Genomic DNA, 19063 nt, shown 5'->3' with positions numbered 1-19063 from the left:
TTGAGAAGGTAAAATTAATTTCTTTAAAAATGCAAATATCCCTGAAAGTTATGGAGAAGCTCCCTAGCCAATGAAGCATACCTTGGCATTAATTAATTTAGATTGCTTTCTACCCTAATGAATACATGAGAACTTCAGATCACAGACCAGAGTAGGGCAGCTGGTCTGGGTAGGTACCATGGTGGGACTCTGGGTCTACTATGGGATAAGGATAAGCATGGAGGAAAAAGAGAGGGAAAATGTTAATCCCCTGTGGAAGATATTACTATGTGGATATTTCTAGTTTAAGAAGTGCCTGGAGGGATGAATAAAGTCACTGGGTAGCTGGTTGGCAAAAAGTGCTAGTTAGAGCTAAAAAAGCACCAAAGACATTTTGCTCACTGTAAAGTATTTTTAGGGGCTTCTGCCCAGTTCCAGAGATCAGATGAGAGGCAGATCATCCCATTAGAAATGAACTCCATTCTCAACCAGCTTCTCATCAAGCCTGAAAGAATCTAGAGAGTTGAGTAATACGGATCTTGGGGTGTGTGTGCATAATTCAAGTCTGAGACAGATGCAATGCCCATGGGCCAGGCAAAGAGGGCAAAAAAGGTGTTATCTTTTACCTTCTAAATTCTACAGGTTAGGGGCCCAAATCTACAGCAGGAGTTCTCTTTCTCTTCCACCTTCTGAGTAACAGGGACCCATGAACAGCTCTCTGGATTGAGCAAAGGATTACTTTTTGTATGGTCACCACGGTTCAGTATATTCCGAGGATGCAAGAACAAGAAAGATGCACCAATAATACAGAGTATGAATTAAGAATACAGATGCCTGGGTGTAGAGCAAATGCTTAACTTACTAAACATAATTGCTCCTTAACTCTGAGTAAGTATCCAAACAACTTTGACTTAATTAGATATTAGTATATAAAAACTTATGTTCACGAGCTCAAAAGGATTGTCTTGGTCTTCTTAAAAATGAAGTAACGCAACAAATTTCCAGTACACAGCACCCAGACAAAGACCAAATCTGTCAACTCAGGACTCAGCGCCTCTCCAGTAACGTCACGTTCTTCAGCATTTGTGATGATGTTCCTTATTTTCCATTATTACTTTTAAAACAAATTGTGACATGGCCTGGGAAAGGCAGCCTTGATCGTGTCAACTCCTTCCTCTGTAGAATGAGATCAATGATAATTAATGTCCTGCTTGCCTAATAAGGTTTGTAAGGATCAAATTCTGTAAAAATGTCATTGACAGATGAATGGATAAAGAAGATGTGGCACATATATACAATGGAATATTACTCAGCCATAAAAAGGAACAAAGTTGGGTCACTTGTAGAGATTTGGATGGACCTAGAGACTGTCATACAGAGTGAAGTAAGTCAGAAAGAGAAAAACAAATATCATATATTAATGCATATATGTGGAATCTAGAAAAATGGTGCAGATGAACTGGTTTGCAAGGCAGAAGTAGAGACACAGATGTAGAGAACAAACGTATGTACACCAAGGGGGGAAAGCGGGTGGTGGGTGGTGGTGATGGTGGGATGAATTGGGAGATTGGGATTGACAATATATATACTAATATGTATAAAATCGATAACTAATAAGAACCTGCTATATAAAAAAATAAAATTCAAAAAAAAATTCTGTAAAAATGTTTTGTGAACCAAATGTCAGTTACAGCCGAGCTCCTAGAGAGGCTGTATCCTCCTCTTGCAGACAGGAAGGCCCAATAAGGGAACAGGCATTTACTGTAGTTCTTCTATATACCATGGTGGTCATATCCCATTTTATATATGAGGCACATGGAGATTAAGTAACTTACCTAACATAAACTACCAACTAAGTGGTAGGGATAGGATTTGAACACTGGTTAGCAGCTCAAAAACCCAGATATTCCTGGCACTAGCTTCACACCTACTTTATTACTTAGGTCTAAAAAGGAAAAACGAATGCAGCATTTGTTTTTTACATAATCATGAAGGTTCTCATCACCACCTTCATCCTCAAGCTCTTAGTCATTCCAAGGTATTGTTTAAAACGTGTTAAACCTTCCCAAAGGGCTAAAGCTGGCAGGATGAAATACTCAGTATTGCACTGTGGGATGAAGCCCAAGAAATAAAATAAAGGCAGAGACAGTCAGTTGTAATAAAAGTAAAATATTAAACCCTCAACTGCCCTGCCTGCCAAAGACTGCATCCCTCAAGCACACAAAAGCCTCAATGACTGGTGACTGTGATGTACTGACCCAGAAAGAGCTTGGATTTTTTTTTCAGCCTTACCTGACATCATTAATAGGATGCAAACTTTGCCCATCATGGGTTAGAACCACCCCTGTCTAGCCATAGGGGCCACACTCCTCATTTTTTCTGTGTGTGGTGGAGACACCAGGCAGGATAAAAAAAAATGGACATGAACAAAGAGGTCCGAGAGACCTGGCTATGAATTCCAACCTCATCACTCACCACCTGGTCACCCTCGGCCAGTCCTTAACTCACTCATTGCTAACACTTCTTCATATTGGTGCATTTACCTCTGGAGTGAGTGAGATGACACACGTGAGCTGATCAGCACAGGTCTGGGAACACAGTAGGCACTCCAGAGGGAGGAGTTTCTCTGATGAGCCTCATGGACTGGCTCATGTCCACTAGGAAGTGCTTGACTTTTTTTCTTGTTAAAACAGATACTCTTTGGTAGACTAAAGATGATTACAAATGTCTACTACTCTTGCCTTTGAGAGGTGGAGTCCAATCCCTCTCCCCTTGGGTCAGGGTTGGTCTTAGTGACTTCTTCCGCCAATACAATGTGGCTGAAGTATTGTTCTGGGATTTCCAAGCCTAATTCTTAAGAAGCCTTGTAGGTTTTGCCCAGGCCTCAAAGCCGTGAGGTGTCATGTATAAAGTATGACCACCCTGAGGCCACTATTGCTGTGAGGAAGCTCCACTTTGTCCTGTGAAAAGGCCTGAGGGAAAAAAGCCCCAGCTCTTGGAGTTATCCAGCCCAGATCCCAGCCACTGTGGAGCAGAGAGTCTGCCAACCCCGATCAAACTGCAGATACATGAGCAAAATAAATGATTGTTGTTGTTTTAAGCTACAAAGTTTTGGGGTGATTTGTTATGCAACAAAAGATAACCAGAACACTCTGTCCCCCCTCCAAATTAAAATCAGTTTGCTGAGTCACATAAAGTAACATAATAAGTTTATGTTGACTCTATAGTTCTCAAGTCAGTTTTAGACACTGAAAAACCATTTTGTTTGTGGACAATGTTAATCCAGGCATAAGTGAACAATTGGCTGACCAATGACATATATGATATTGTTTGTGTATGTATGCCAGAGTTTAAGTTATCTAGGACTTTACTAAATATCTAACTCATCTCATGAAAAAAATGCTATAAATAACAGCCTGTCATCTCAGATGAACTTATGAAAACCACTCTCTGAAGTCAGACTAATTGATCTATTGCCCAAGTGCTTCACCCTTTCAGCTGTGTACAAAGCTGGGCTCCAGCCCACAATCAGCTACCTAGTAATCAGTGTGGTTTACTGAAGGCCACTACCTACCTCCTAATTTGGGTTGCTTGCGTTTCTAGGCAAGCTTGCAAACAATGAAAAGTGTTAAGACAAGGTTAGTTTCTGCAGCTATCCAGATAGTGTTTGAGGAAAATCTCTTCAGCTTTCCAATATGTTGGACCTGGGAGGATGGGCACTTGTTATAGAATAAGACTGGACTCTAAACCACAGAATACTTCTCTGATGCCTTTCAGATAATATATGACCTTATAACATGCACACTCTGGGGCATACAATCAGCACAGGTGAATTCAACAAACATCCTGCTGCCTTCTAAATCTACTATGCTCTTTTTCGTTTCTTGTTTCTTTTGCCTGTAAAACCTGCCTTGCCTTCTTGAGGGTGTATCTGTGTGAGTGTGTGTGTGTGTGTGTGACTGTGTGTGTGTGTGTAAAATCCTATTTATCCTTCAAATGTTCCCTATCCCATCAAGGCAGAATTAATCATTTCTTGATGACACTGCTTCTTCAATCCGTAAAGCCTTTTCTCTAACAAGCAAGCTTATCATTTAAAAAAAAAAAAAAGGCAACAAACCCTACAGAATACATGGAGAAAGCATATGAGAGAGTCCCTATAACTCTTGGCGATGTTCCATCAGGCTGAAATCAGGCTGACGTGATCTGTGTTTCAGGGATTAGAATTCAATAGCAAAAATGAGTCAATTAAAACACCCAACCAGAATGCTGTCTGTAGATAAAGTGCTTTGCACTGGGGGCACAACATAACCTGAATTGCTAAATTCTAAGGGCTGACTGGTGATTTGCATCTCAATCTATTTTCATGTTATTTCCTTGGCAAAAGTTAACAAGGAGCCACTCAGCCTAGGAAAGATAGGTCCTCTACCCCAGCAAGAATTAGACAAGCATGGTGAATTTCAAGTTTTCCCAACTCAATGCCTTTGGTCTGACCCGGAGTGAGCAACGTCTGTTGTCCCAAATGTGTCAATCTGAACATCAAACCCACCAACTGGTACTGGATTTTACATTCATTCAGTGACAATCCAATCCCAAAGACTACACACTCCCTATATGGCAACTGGCACTTTGTGGCACAATATGCAAAACACAACAACCTGCAGAGAAAATCAGGATCGAACACTTCATTCTACCACCGAACCTAAACAAACCACATTTTCACCACTCATTATCTAAGAACACGCAAAACTACGCAAAACATTCCAAGTCAAAGGCTGTACAGTCACTGAATGGTAATAGGTTATATGTGACTAAATCCCACAGCCTACCATTCCCTCTTCATGAGGAGCCCAGAGGGGATCATACCGGAACCCCCTTCATTCTGCCACAAAACCAAGAGTAATAACGTTGTTGACACTCATTTTCAAATTGACTGTGCTTAACATGCCAATTTAGAATTATCATAACGAAGTCTACAGTAATTATGTACAGTAACTGAAGCCCAAGGCAATAGAATGACTTAATGCTTGATATTTCAAGTACCTAGATGAAGCAGAGGGAAAATGTATTGTCCTTCACTGACCAAACCCTGGTCTTCCTCCAGAAGGTGTGTAAGTTTCTGGCACTGGGCAAACAATAACATTGATCTATTCTAGGAAAGAAGAAATGTGACATCAACTTACTTAACAGTTGGCAATAGAGGGCCTGTAAACTTCTCTTCATGGTATCATCTGGTCCTGCTTGTCCTCCAGTTTATTCATGATTCTGTCTAGGAAATTGGGAGAAGAAAATTGTTACATCTGGGAAACAGAATTCAAGTCAAGAATCAGAAAGAACTCCACTCAATATGATCCTGGTTGTAAAGCCCAAAATACCTGATTTGAAGAGAAAAATTCTTGGAGTGCATATACCATAGTACAGTCTATGTTATAAAACTACCAATTGATCAATTAGATTCTGAAACTACATACACCACTCATATGGGCAACTAGAGGGTGAGAATCTGGCTTTGGAACTTTTGAGGACTTCCAATTCTTCTCCCCTGCATCTCTAGTCTTGAAACAGGAGAAACAAGAAACTTCTAATCTCAGTTCTGTTATTGTGCTCATCAAACAAAACACCCCAAAAGCATCACCAATTTGAAACTGTATTATATTTATTAACTTTTCTATTATTTTCTGATTATAAAAGATACCTCCAGTGAAGAACATCTAAACAAAACATAGATAAGGGTGTACAAGAAACTACAAACTACCTATCTCTGCAGCCTTTCATGTGTATACTTCTACTGGTCTGCTTTGCTTTATGTATTATACATTCTAATTTTTCTCCCTAGCAGTGGTGACATCTTCCTGTGCTGTTACTGTACTTTACTACTTTTTTTCTTTTCTTTTTTTGTTTTTTTTGGCCATGCCGCTCAGCTTGCGGGATCTTAGTTCCCTGAACCCAGGCCCTCAGCAGTGAAAGAGCAGAGTCCTAAGCATGAGACCACCAGGGAATTCCCACCTTACAACTTTATTTTAAATGGTACACAGTATTTTTTCAAGATAAAGTCCTAGAAATGGAATCACAAGGACACAATCTAAGGCTTCTGAAATATATTGCCAAATTGCCCTTCATCAATATCATATTATGAAAATCTCCATTAGACTGCAACCTACCCAATGATGGAAATTTGTTTTCTTTCCATCTTTGTCAAGAAAATAAGCACATATTCCATCTCATTACTTTAATTTGCATTTTATAGGTTTATTAGTCATTTGTCTTTTTAAAGTTTTAGATTCACATTTGACAAAGGGTATTTCGTCACACTCCTGAACCTTCTCCTAGGCCTATCTGTGAACTTCCTTGTAAAACCTGGTGAAAGCAGCTGTTTTGCCCCTTTCCTGTTCACCCACTTCTGGTCCCGTTTTAACCTTAAAAGAACCTAATTACAGGAATGAGATCATTAGGCAATTTAACCTAACTCCTGACTTACGCTCTCCTGAATGCATACCATGCCTTGTTTAACCTGCTGATTCTTTTCCCAGACAAAAAGAAGAGTGAAGAATGAAGTAGTTATAGAATGACTAGCTCTCTACCCTCAACAGCCCCCTAAGGAAGAGTGCAGGCAGATCATGTAGGCAAGATAACATCTGAAGAGAGTCAGCCAGTCTGCACTCAGTGGGGAATGATACAGAACCCAACCTCCTGTCTCAATGATTCACTGAGAGTCTTCCCCCCATTTTTCCCTTTAAAAACTGTCATGGCTGAGCAGAATCTTTGGAGTTGGCCTCTGGACACGAGTCTGCCTTCTCCTCAGATTGCCAGCTTTTCTGCTTAAAGTACCTTTTCTTTCTGCTGACACTTGCCTCTCGAATTATTGGCTCTTGAGTGGTGAGCAGCCAAACCTGAGTTCCGCAACACTAGTTTTAGCAAGAACCCTGCTAAATCAGTTTAACCAGCACCCCCAAACCCTCAATATATAATCACCCTCAATATCTGGTAAGATTTACTCTACCACCCCCAGGTGATGACAGCCTGGCCTGCCTTCAGCAACAACCCTGTTGGGCCAGTACAGCCAAGCCCCTGACCCCTGATGCTTCCTGTTAGTAGTTTTCCATCCACTGACCCCACACTGCTCCTTGGCTATGAATTCCCACTTGCCCATGCTTTGTTCAGAGTGGAGCCCAATCTCTCCCCCCACAGTAAAATCCCACTGCAGTGGTCCCTGCACCCATCCAGATGGTCCTGAATAAAGTATGCCTTGCCACCTTTAACAAGTGTCACTGAATATGTTTTAAAGACATTCTTTAATCATTCTCTATTGGCATGCTGGGTTTTTTTTCTTATGATACCCCAAGTGGAACTGATTTATCTTTAAATTTTTTCTGAGATATAATTAATGTATCATAAAATTCAGCCTTTAAGTATACAATTCAGTGCTTATTAGCACATTCAAAAGTTGTGCGACCGTCACCAGTACCTAATTCCAGAACATTTCATCACTCTAAAAAGAAATTCCCATGTTTGTTAGCAGTTATTTCTCATTGTCCCCTCTCCCCAGTCCCTGGCAACCACTAATCTACTATGGGTTCACCTATTCTGTACATTTCACATAGATAGAATCATATAATACACGGCCTTTTGTGCCTGCCTCTTTCACTTAGCATAGTGTTTTTAAGGTTCATTCATGGTGTAAAGCATGCTGTTTTTTTTCTTATTTATTTATTGTAAGAACTATACACACACACAAACACACACATTATCATGGTTAGAAAGGCCTTCTTTACTTAATTCAGGATTACATAAATAGTTGCCTGTATTTTCTTCTGGTATTTTTTATTTCATTTAGGTCCGTTTCTGGACTTTGTGTTATGTTTTACTTCTCTGTCTGCTCATTGTTTCATTAAACAATACGGGTTGTTTAAATTAAACTCTTGGTAGAATTAGTCCTCCATCATTACTCTTCTTTTTAAGATTTACCTTGTTCTTTGAGCTTGTTTTTCCCCCCAAATTAATTTTAAGATAATTTTTTTTTTTTGCAGTATGCGGGCATCTCACTGTTGTGGCCTCTCCCGTTGCGGAGCACAGGCTCCGGACGCGCAGGCTCAGCGGCCATGGCTCACGGGCCCAGCCACACCGCGGCATGTGGAATCTTCCCAGACCGGGGCACGAACCCGCGTCCTCTGCATCGGCAGGCAGACTCTCAGCCACTGCGCCACCAGGGAAGCCCAACTTTAAGATAATTTTATTAAACTTCAGAAAAAATATCATTGGGATTATAGTTGGAATTATCTTCTACTTGCTTCATTAATCTGGGAGAGACCTGATCTCTTCAAAATCCAAGTGTGGTGAGGAAAAAATTAATCTTTAAATATGGTTGCTCTGGAGATCAGAAGAATTCCTTTTGGAGGAAGAGAAGTGCTCTTGTTTTGGGGGATGGGGTAGGGAGTTGGGGAACCATAGCTCAATGACTTCTTTGGTTAGGCAAATTAAAGCTCCCCTCCTCCAAACCCCAATGTGAACTAGCAGAGTAGGAAGGAGAAAAAGAGAGAGTTAAATTTCTCTCCATTATAATACAAGAGGAGGTTTGAGTTCCAAAAGGCTAGGAAAGAGGGATTAAGTAGTCTAGAAATCTGAGAGGCTGAGGAGATGATACACAAGAGATGCTGAGAGACTGAAGAGGCAGTTTCAAAAGACAGCAGCAGGTGGGACCCAAGAATAAACTGAGAAATTCCCCGCAAACTTTAATAAGCATAATATTTAATTTTTCATTGCTTCTTGCTTCATGCTGTTTGTCGTCAGACACCACATCTGCCCTCCTTCTCTGCCCCACAACACTTATCCACCACTAAGACCCTCCAGAACCTCAGAAGTCTTGCACAAAACAGCCTTCTATTAATGGTGCTTAGCTGGGCAATGAAAGAGAGTATGTTCTAAGACAAGGGTGACTGGAAATGGAGGTTGGAGCCAAAGGGGCCATAAGCCACGGTTGGTGGGCATCTACGGAGTGCTCAGGACCCAGTAAGCATGGAAAAAATATGCCGTGAATAAACAAACGGATGAATGAATAAATGAATAATCAAGTAATAGGAGAGCAGAGAAATAGTTGTAGTTGATATTGATCCAGGGGGACATAAGCCCCTCAATCATCTCTGGAAATGTTTAGAGATTTTCAAGAAACTGTTAAACTTGCAATAATAGATGGAATAGAGCTATGTCATTCGCTTATCAAAGAAACACCTGAGCACATAAATCTGGGACAATTGAGATCATCTGGGTTACACAGGGCTATTCTAACTACAAGCACCATATGGTCTAGTATTTATTCAAAATTAATCTTTATTTAGGTAGTTCTGTGGAGTTCTGCAATGTTTTTCCTGCAAGTTCTATAGTCTTGTCGAGTTAATCCCTAGGCATCTTATACATATATATATTTTTTGCTACAGTGATGGTATTTCTATTTCCATTATATTTTTTACTTGCCTCTATATGGAAATGACTGAGTTTTCTATATTCATTCTGTGACCTAACTGAACTCAGAGTTCTAATAATGGTTTCTCAGCTGAGTCTCATGGGTCAATTGCACTCCTTTGGCTAGATGGAGAGGTGCAGTGAGATTCTACCAAAAGCCTCTTTTTTCAACCATATAAGAGGAAACATTAATTGTATCTGGTCCCTCAGGGAAAAATTTAGGAGCTCCAAGGAAGACAACTAATTTCTGGGATGAAATCCTAAGAAAGTACAGAGTTTTATAGCCAAAGAGATGAAGCAAAGAAAAATGAGAGAGGAGGAGGATGAAAACACTTGGCCAAACATGCAGAGACAGCAGCACAGGTGGGGACCTTGCTGATTGTTAGCTCAGGGGAAATGAGAAGGTCCTTTTTTTTCCTTTAACATCTTTATTGGAATATAATTACTTTACAATGATGGGTTAGTTTCTGCTGTATAACAAAGTGAGTCAGCTATACAAATACATATACCCCCATATCCCCTCCCTCTTGCGAATCCCTCCCACCCTCCCTATCCCATTCCTCTAGGTGGTCACAAAGCACCAAGCTGATCTCCCTGTGCCATGCAGCTGCTTCCCACTAGCTATTTTACGTTTGGTAGTGTATATATGTCTGTGCCACTCTCTCACGTCGTCCCAGCTTAACCTTCCCTATCCTGGTATCCTCACGTCCATTCTCTACTTCTACATGTTTATTCCTGTCCTGCCCCTAGGTTCTACAGAACCACTTTTTTCTTTTTTTTAGATTCCATATATATGTGTTAGCATATGGTATTTGTTTTTCTCTTTCTGACTTACTTTACTCTGTATGACAGACTTAGGTCCATCCACCTCACTACAAATAACTCAATTTCATTTCTTTTTATGGCTGAGTAATATTCCATTGTATATATGGGCCACATCTTTATCCATTCATCTGCTGATGGACACTTAGGTTGCTTCCATGTCCTGGCTATTGTAAATAGTGTTGCAATGAACATTGTAGTACACGGCTCTTTTTGAATTATGGTTTTCTCAGAGTATATGCCCAGTAGTGGGATTGCTGGGTTGCAAGGTAGTTCTATTTTTAGTTTTTTAAGGAACCTCCATACTGTTCTCTATAGTGGCTGTATCAGTTTACATTCCCACTAACAGTGCAAGAGGGCTCCCATTTCTCCACACTCTCTCCAGCATTTATAGTTTGTAGATGTTTTGACGATGGCCATTCTGACTGGTGTGAGGTGATACCTCGTAGTTTTGATTTGCATTTCTCTAATGATTAGTGATGTTGAGTATCCTTTCATGTGTTAGTTGGCAATCTGTTTAACTTCTTTGGAGAAATGTCTATTTAGGCCTTCTGCCCATTTTTGGATTGGGTTGTTTGATTTTTTGATATTGAGCTGCATGAGCTGCTTGTATATTTTGGAGATTAATCCTTTGTCAGTTGCTTCACTTGCAAATATTTTCTCCCATTCTGAGGGTTGTCTTTTTGTCTTGTTTATGGTTTCCTCTGCTGTGCAAAAGGTTTTAAGTTTCATTAGGTCCCATTTGTTTATTTTTGTTTTTATTCCCATTTCTCTAGGAGGTAGGTCAAAAAGGATCTTGCTGTGATTTATGTCATAGAGTGTTCTGCCTATGTTTTCCTCTAAGAGTTTGATAGTTTCTGCCTTACACTTAGGTCTTTAATCCATTTTGAGTTTATTTTGCATACACTGTTAGGGAGTGTTCTAATTTCATTCTTTTACATGTAGCTGTCCAGTTTGCCCAGCACCACTTATTGAAGAGGCTGTCTTTTCTCCACTGTATATTCTTGCCTCCTTTATCAAAGTTAAGGTGACCATATGTGCGTGGGTTTATGTCTGGGCTTTATATCCTGTTCCACTGATCTATATTTCTGTTTTTGTGCCAGAACCATACTTTCTTGGTTACTATAGCTTTGTAGTATAGTCTGAAGTCAGGGAGCCTGATTCCTCCAGCTCCGTTTTTCTTTCTCAAGATTGCTTTGGCTATTTGGGGTCTTGTGCATTTCCATACAAATTGTGAAATTTTTTGTTCTAGTTCTGTGAAAAATGCCATTGGTAGTTTGATAGTTATTGTACTGAATCTGTAGATTGCTTTGAGTAGTAGAGTCATTTTCACAATGTTGATTTTTCCAATCCAAGACCATGGTATATCTCTCCATCTGTTTGTATCATCTTTAATTTCTTTCATCAGTGTCTTATAGTTTTCTGCATACAGGTCTTTTGTATCTCTAGGTAGGTTTATTCTTAGGTGTTTTATTCTTTTTGTTGCAATGGTAAATGGGAGTGTTTCCTTAATTTCTCTTACAGATTTTTCATCATTAGTGTATAGGAATGCAAGAGATTTCTGTGCATTAATTTTGTATCCTGCAATTCATTGATTAGCTCTAGTAGTTTTCTGGTAGCATCTTTAGGATTCTCTATGTATACTATCATGTTATCTGCAAACAGTGACAGTTTTACTTCTTCTTTCCCGATTTGGATTCCTTTTATTTCTTCTTCTTCTCTGATTGCTGTGGCTAGAACTTCCAAAACTATGTTGGATAATAGTGATGAGAGTGGCAACCTTGTCTTGTTCCTGATCTTAGTGGAAATGGTTTCAGTTTTTCACCATTGAAGACGATGTTGGCTGTGGGTTTGTCATATATGGCTTTTTTTATGTTGAGGTAAGTTCCTCTATGCCTATTTTCTGGAGGGTTTTTATCATAAATGGGTGTTGAATTTTGTCAAAAGCTTTTTCTGCATCTATTGAGATGAAAATATGCTTTTTATCCTTCAATTTATTAATATGGTTTAGCACATTGATTGATTTGCATATACTGAAGAATCCTTGCATTCCTGGAATAAATCCCACTTGATATGGTGTATGATCTTCTTAATGTGCTGTTGGATTCTGTTTGCTAGTACTTTGTTGAGGATTTTTGCATCTATGTTCATCAGTGATATTGGCCTGTATTTTTCTTTTTTTGTGACATCTTTGTCTGGTTTTGGTATCAGGGGATGGTGGGCCTCGTAGAATGAGTTTGGGAGTGTTCCTCCTTCTGCTATATTTTGGAAGAGTTTGAGAAGAATAGGTGTTAGCTCTTCCCTAAATGTTTGATAGAATTCACCTGTGAAGCCATCAGGTCCTGGGTTTTTGTTTGTTGGAAGATTTTAAATCACAGTTTCAATTTCAGTGCTTATGATTGGTCTGTTCATATTTTCTATTTCTTCCTGATTCAGTGTTGGCAGGTTGTGCATTTCTAAGAATTTGTCCATTTCTTCCAGGTTTTCCATTATATTGGCCTATAGTTGCTTGTAGTAATCTCTCCTTTGTATTTCTGCAGCATCAGTTGTTACTTCTTTTTCTTTTCTAATTCTATTGATTTGAGTCTTTTCCCTTTTTTTCTTGATGATTCTGGCTAATGGTTTATCAATTTTGTTTATCTTCTCAAAGAACCAGCTTTTAGTTTTGTTGACCTTTGCTATTGTGTCCATTTCTTTTTTATTTGTGCTCTGATCTTTATGATTTCTTTCCTTCTGCTAACTTTGGGTTTTAGTTTGTTGTTGTTCTTCTTTCTCTAATTGCGTTAGGTGGAAGTTTAGGTTGTTTATTTGAGATTTTTCTTGTTTGTTGAGGTAGGATCGTATTGCTATAAACTTCCCTCTTAGACCTGCTTTTGTTGCATCCTATAGGTTTTGGGTCATCATGTTTTCATTGTCATTTGTTTCTAAGTATTTTTTGATTTCCTGTTTGATTTCTTCAGTGATCTCTTGGTTATTTAGTAGTGTATTGTTTAGCCTCCATGTGTTTGTATTTTTTACAGTTTTTTTCCTGTAATTGATATCTAGTGTTATAGCGTTGTGGTCGGAAAAGATACTTGATATGATTTCCATTTTCTTAAATTTACCAAGGCTTGATTTGTGACCCAAGATATGATCTATCTTGGAGAATATTCCATAAGCACTTGAGAAGAAAGTGTATTCTGTTGTTTTTGGGTGGAATGACCTATCAATATCAATTAAGTCCATATTGTTTAACGTGTCATTTAAAGCTTGTGCTTCCTTATTTATTTTCATTTTTGATGATCTGTCCATTGGTGAAAGTGGGGTATTAAAGTCCCCTATTATTATCGTGTTACTGTTGATTTCCCCTTTTATGACTGTTAGCATTTGCCTTATGTATTGAGGTGCTCCTGTGTTGGATGTTTAAATATTTACAAGTGTTATATCTTCTTCTTGGATTGATCCCTTGATCATTATGTAGTGTCCTTCTTTGCCTCTTCTAATAGTCTTTAAAGTCTATTTTGTCTGATATGAGAATCACTACTCCAGCTTTCCATTTGCATGGGATATCTTTCTCAATCCCCTCACCTTCAGTCTGTATGTGTCCATAGGTCTGTAGTAGATCTCTTGTAGATAGCGTATATATGAGTCTTGTTTTTGTATCCATTCAGCCAGTCTATGTCTTTTGGTTGGAGCATTTAATCCATTTACATTTAAGGTCATTATCAATGTGTATGGTCCTATTACCATTTTCTTAATTGTTTTGGGTTTGTTATTGTGTGTGTTTTCCTTCTGTTATGTTTCCTGCCTAGAGAAGTTCCTTTAGCATTTGTTGTAAAGCTGGTTTGGTGGTGCTGAATTCTCTTAAACTTTGCTTGTCTGTAAAGGTTTTAATTTCTCTGTCGAACCTGAATGAGATCCTTGCTGGGTAGAGTAATCTTGGTTGTAGGTTTTTCCATTCCATTACTTTAACTATGTCCTGCCACTCCCTTCTGGCTTGCAGAGTTTCTGCTGAAAGATCAGCTGTTAACCTTATGGGGATTCCCTTGTGTGTTATTTGTTGTTTTTCCCTTGCTGCCTTTAATATTTTTCTTTGTATTTAATTTTTGATAGTTTGACTAATATGTGTCTTGGCATCTTTCTCCTTGGATTTATCCTCTATGGGACTCTCTGTGCTTCCTGGACTTGACTGACTATTTCCTTTCGCATATTAGGGAAGTTTACAGCTATAATCTCTTCAAATATTTTCAGTCCCTGCCTTTTCCTCTTCTCCTTCTGGGACCCCTATAATTTGAATGTTGGTGCATTTAATGTCCCAGAGGTCTCTGAGACTGTCCTCAATTCTTTTCATTCTTTTTTCTTTATTCTGCTCTGCAGTAGTTATTTCCACTATTTTATTTTCCAGGTCACTTATCCGTTCTTCTGCCTCAGTTATTCTGCTATTGATTCCTTCTAGAGAATTTTTAACTTCATTTATTGTGTTGTTCAACATTTGTTTGCTCTTTAGTTCTTCTAGGTGCTTGTTAAATGTTTCTTGTATTTTCTCCATTCTATTTTCAAGATTTTGGATCATATTTACTATCATTATTCTGAATTCTTTTTCATGTAGACTGCCTATTTCCTCTTCATTTGTTAGGTCTGGTGGGTTTTTACCTTGCTCCTTCATCTGCTGTGTATTTCTATCTTCTTATTTTACTTAACTTACTGTGTTTGGGGGTCTCCTTTTCACAGGCTACAGGTTCGTAGTTCCTGTTGTTTTTGGTGTCTGCCCCCACTGGGTAAGGTTGGTTTAGTGTGTTGTGTAGGCTTACTGGTGGAGGGGACTGGTGCCTGTGTTCTGATGGAAGAGGCTGAATCTTGTATTTCTGGTGGGCAGGACCGCATCTGGTGGTGTGCTTTGTGGCATCTGTGAACATATTCTGATTTTAGGCAGCCTCTCTGCTAATGTGTGGTGTTGTGTTCCTCTCCTGCTAGATGTTTGGCATGGGGTTTCCAGCACTGGAGGTTGCTTGTCGTTGAGTGGAGCTGGGTCTTAGCATTGAGATGGAGATCTCTGGGAGAGCTCTCACCAATTGATATAACGAGGGGCCAGGAAGTCTCTGGTGGACCAATGTCCTGAACTCAGCTCTCTGACCTCGGAGGCTTAGGCCTGACAGCCGGCCAGAGCACCAAGGCCCTGTCAGCCACACAGCTAGAGAAACAGGCCGGAAGGAAGCTTCCAGGGCAAAGAGGTGAGTACTGGTCCTGAATCACTCCTTAACAAGAGCGAGCCTCATAGAACCCCGCCTCTCCCTTTGGCTTAAATGTAACAGTTCTATCAATTCTACTGACTCGGGAGGGAAATCTCTTTCTTTCATAGACTGCTTAAAATGTTCCCATTAGAAATGTCCATGTAGCAGGGAAGAAGTAATAAACAACCAAATGAAAAGCTCTGAATTTGATATGTAAATTGACTTGAAAAGACAAGTTCATAGAGAACAAATGAGGAAGAATAGCCAGAAAAATCCTGGAAAACAAAAACAAAAATCCCCAACAAGATGGGGTTAGGGAGAGAGGGACTTCCAGGCCCACCAGACATTAAAGCACCCTCAAAAGCCTTTGTAATTAAAACAATTTGAAATTGGCACATGAATACACCAAATTATACATATATGGATATTTAGGATATGATAAAGGCAGCATTATTAAATGAGTGGGCAAAAAGATGAGCTTTTAAGTACACATTTTGAGATAATGGCAGAGGAATATGGAAAAAGATAAAAATTTTACTCATTCTAAATATCACACATGAGCATAAACTCCAAATGAGGCAGACATTTAAATGTAAGAAAGTAAAGTATACAAATAGTAGAAGGAAATATGAGTAATTCTTCGATTACCTGGGGGTAGAGAAAGAAGCTTTGCTAACTCTGAATCAAAGTTTGAAGCAATAAGGAAAAAGATAAACTTTATTACATAAAAAATTACTCAGTAAAAACTACAATTAAGTAAAAATACAAATTAAAAACTATAAAAAAATGTTCAACTTATGAGAAGCAAAGAGTTAACATCCTTAAACTTCCCCTGAAATCAATACTCATCGTGCTTTAGCCATCATTTGTATACATGTGCAGAATGGCAAAAATGTGAGTTGCCCAACACATGTGCTCCCAGCTGAGGTCGAGCAAGGCAGTGCTCTGTCTCCTTGTTTCAGCTCTTGTACTGTGAACACTGTCCCTTCTACAGGCAATTTAGTGTCATGCTTTTTAGCATTTTTGTGCTTTTTATTGACATCTCTGTTTGAAATGGCCCCCAAGTACAGTGCTGAAGTGTTGTCTAGTGTTACTAAGTGCAAGAATACTGTGAAGGGCCCTATAGAGAAAATATGTGTTGGCTGTGAGTTCAAAGTTAATGAATTAACAATGTATACTACATAAGTTGTCTTTAGACACAAACACATATAAACAAGACTATATATTGATCAGCTGACACAAATGTGACCAGAGCTCATAGGAACCTAACCCTATATTTCCATTAGGAGCACTGGTTTAGTCTTCATTCATTCAGAATTCATGGCAACCTTATAGAACATAACTATTATGAGTAATGAAAATCAATGGTATTTAAGTTCAGCTTTAAAATATTTTGTGGAGCAAAGAATGAAGATGATTACAATCCAGGCCAATAGTAGAGCTTGAACAAAACAGAACAATTGCTTACCATCTCTTTGAGACAAAGGAAGATCTGAATAAGCTGATAGCCAACCCTCAGAGTACCCTCTGGGAAAGTGAGGGGGGCAAGAAATAGGAGAGTTGACATGTCAACTAACATCACAGGCCTGTGAAGAAGTTTGGAAAGGAGCATCTGCCTCCATTTTACAGGTAAGGACACAGACACCAAGAAGTCATAGTCTTTTTTTTTTTTTTTTTTTTTAAGTAGAAATAATGATTTTACTCTCCACATGATTTCTGATACCATAAAATTAGATATTTGAAGTTTAATTTGTATGATATCTGTGATTCCTGCCCTTTCTAGACATTACATTTCTTGTCATAAAAAAATTATAATAGAGTAATGATGAACAAGAAAGACTTTCCTTCTCTAAAAGGTCCTCATGGGGGACCTCCCTGGTGGTCCAGTGGTTAAGTCTTCATCTTCCAATGCAGGGGGTGCAGGTTCGATCCCTGGTCAGGGAGCTGAGATCCCACATGCCTCATGGCCAAAAAGCCAAAACATAAAAAAACAGAAGCAATACTGTAACAAATTCAACAAAGATTTAAAAAATGGTCCACATCAAAAAAATCTTTAAAAAAAAGTCCTGTGATAATCATATCAATTCCGTTCACTTCTTGATTTAGTCATTTAACAATTTATTTCATGTCCTCCATGTACCTGGTAGTGTTTTATTTATTTTTAATTTTTTTGTCAAGAAGTTATAGTCTTTATTCAAGATCAAACCTACCAGCTCCAAGACCTTGAGCTAGTTTCTGGACTTCTCTGATCCTTGAATTTCTTGTAAGGGGTAAAAACGGTCCTTGATATGCTTGCTGCAAAGACTGAGACAATGCATGCAAAGAACTTTTCCCTGTGCTTGGCACGCAGTAAGTGCTCAGTGCTCATCAGCAACTATTACCCAACAGCAGAAGGCAAGATAACACATCAGGCCAGAGCTCACCAACTGTCTCTTAATTTTGCTTCCCCTAAGCTAGAAAAGAACCAAAGGCTTTTGGGCTACTCCCCAAATAGCCCTTTTTGTTAAATCCACTGTCTTACTTAAACTGAATTTAGAAATTACTTATAGGGGTATAAGTTGAACTTTAAGGTTCTTATTTATAATTTATATATTTGTCCTCCTTAAAAAGGATCTGAGGAAGCTTACTACCAGATGCAACTTGTACGATATAATTATTAACATATCAAAGCACATTAATGACATCAGAAAGAGAGATCCAGAATTACATGGAGAAAAGGGTGATTCACTTTACCATAAGATGCAATGGGGCCATATACTTCCCTTGGAGCTTCCTGAAAATAAAGGCAAAAAGGACAGCTGGCACCATTTCTTTCCGTTGCATAAATTCTCTATTTTGTCCAGAAATACAAACCTTTTCTGCCATTAATTTCCAAGAAAAGATCATTAGACAAATCTTCTGATAAGCATATGAACAGAATATTCTTGCCATGGCTGCTCCTTATCAACCCTCAACAAAAGCTAATGTCTTTGTATTAAGTAGTAATTCAGGGAAAGCATTTCGATGAGCAGCAGGAACACCATGCTTTGGGGTAAGAGTCAGGCAGGACTGCCCCTGAGTAGCTTTGCTATGTGACCTTGGGCAAGTTACTTAACTTCTCTAAGCCTCAGCTATCTCATCTGTAAATGGGGCTGGCACCTAAATCAAAGGATTGCTGAGAGAATTAAATGAAGTAAAGCACTTACTGTGTACCTGGTATATTGTATGTGTCTCTCCCTTTCTCCTAAACTAATAGTGTATAGTTTCTGTACACTATTCTGTTCATATGGGGATAGAGAGAACTAGGAAAACAAGGGGAACTGATGTTCAGCAAGTCAGTCCAGGGCTGGATTACTTCAAGAAGGCAAGTATGATGGTTTCTCAGGCTCACTTACACCATAAGTCACAAATGAGTGCATGTGTCCACAAGGGCTGGGTTTGGGTCACAATGGTGTTTTCAGTCAAATTCTTTTCATACAGACTCTTTGCATATTAAACACAGCGGGGCTTCCCTGGTGGCGCAGTGGTTGGGAGTCCACCTGCCAATGCAGGGGACACGGGTTCGTGCCTCGGTCCGGGAGGATCCCACATGCTGCGGAGCGGCTGGGCCTGCGAGTCCA

At 39.2% G+C, this 19063-nt stretch overlaps 1 protein-coding gene across 2 annotated transcripts in view; it reads right to left on the bottom strand.

Moving 5' to 3' along the window:
- The window catches only part of TMEM108 (transmembrane protein 108), a 377552-nt gene that overhangs the window by 148320 nt on the left and 210169 nt on the right, over nucleotides 1-19063 (bottom strand). The window contains exon 3 of one of the 2 annotated variants that reach the window (XM_027091637.1): nucleotides 5160-5241. In XM_027091637.1, coding sequence (XP_026947438.1) covers nucleotides 5160-5199 — 40 coding nt within the window. In that variant the 5' untranslated portion in view covers nucleotides 5200-5241. Of the gene's footprint in view, nucleotides 1-5159; nucleotides 5246-19063 lie in introns of both variants that reach the window. The other variant, XM_027091638.1, reaches the window with a different exon arrangement.

This window comes from Aethalodelphis obliquidens, unplaced genomic scaffold (assembly GCF_003676395.1).
Source record: "Aethalodelphis obliquidens isolate GAN/ISIS:26980383/991018 unplaced genomic scaffold, ASM367639v1 scaffold72, whole genome shotgun sequence".
Taxonomy (NCBI): Eukaryota; Metazoa; Chordata; class Mammalia; order Artiodactyla; family Delphinidae; genus Aethalodelphis; species Aethalodelphis obliquidens.
This window is presented reverse-complemented; position numbering and strand designations above follow the sequence as displayed.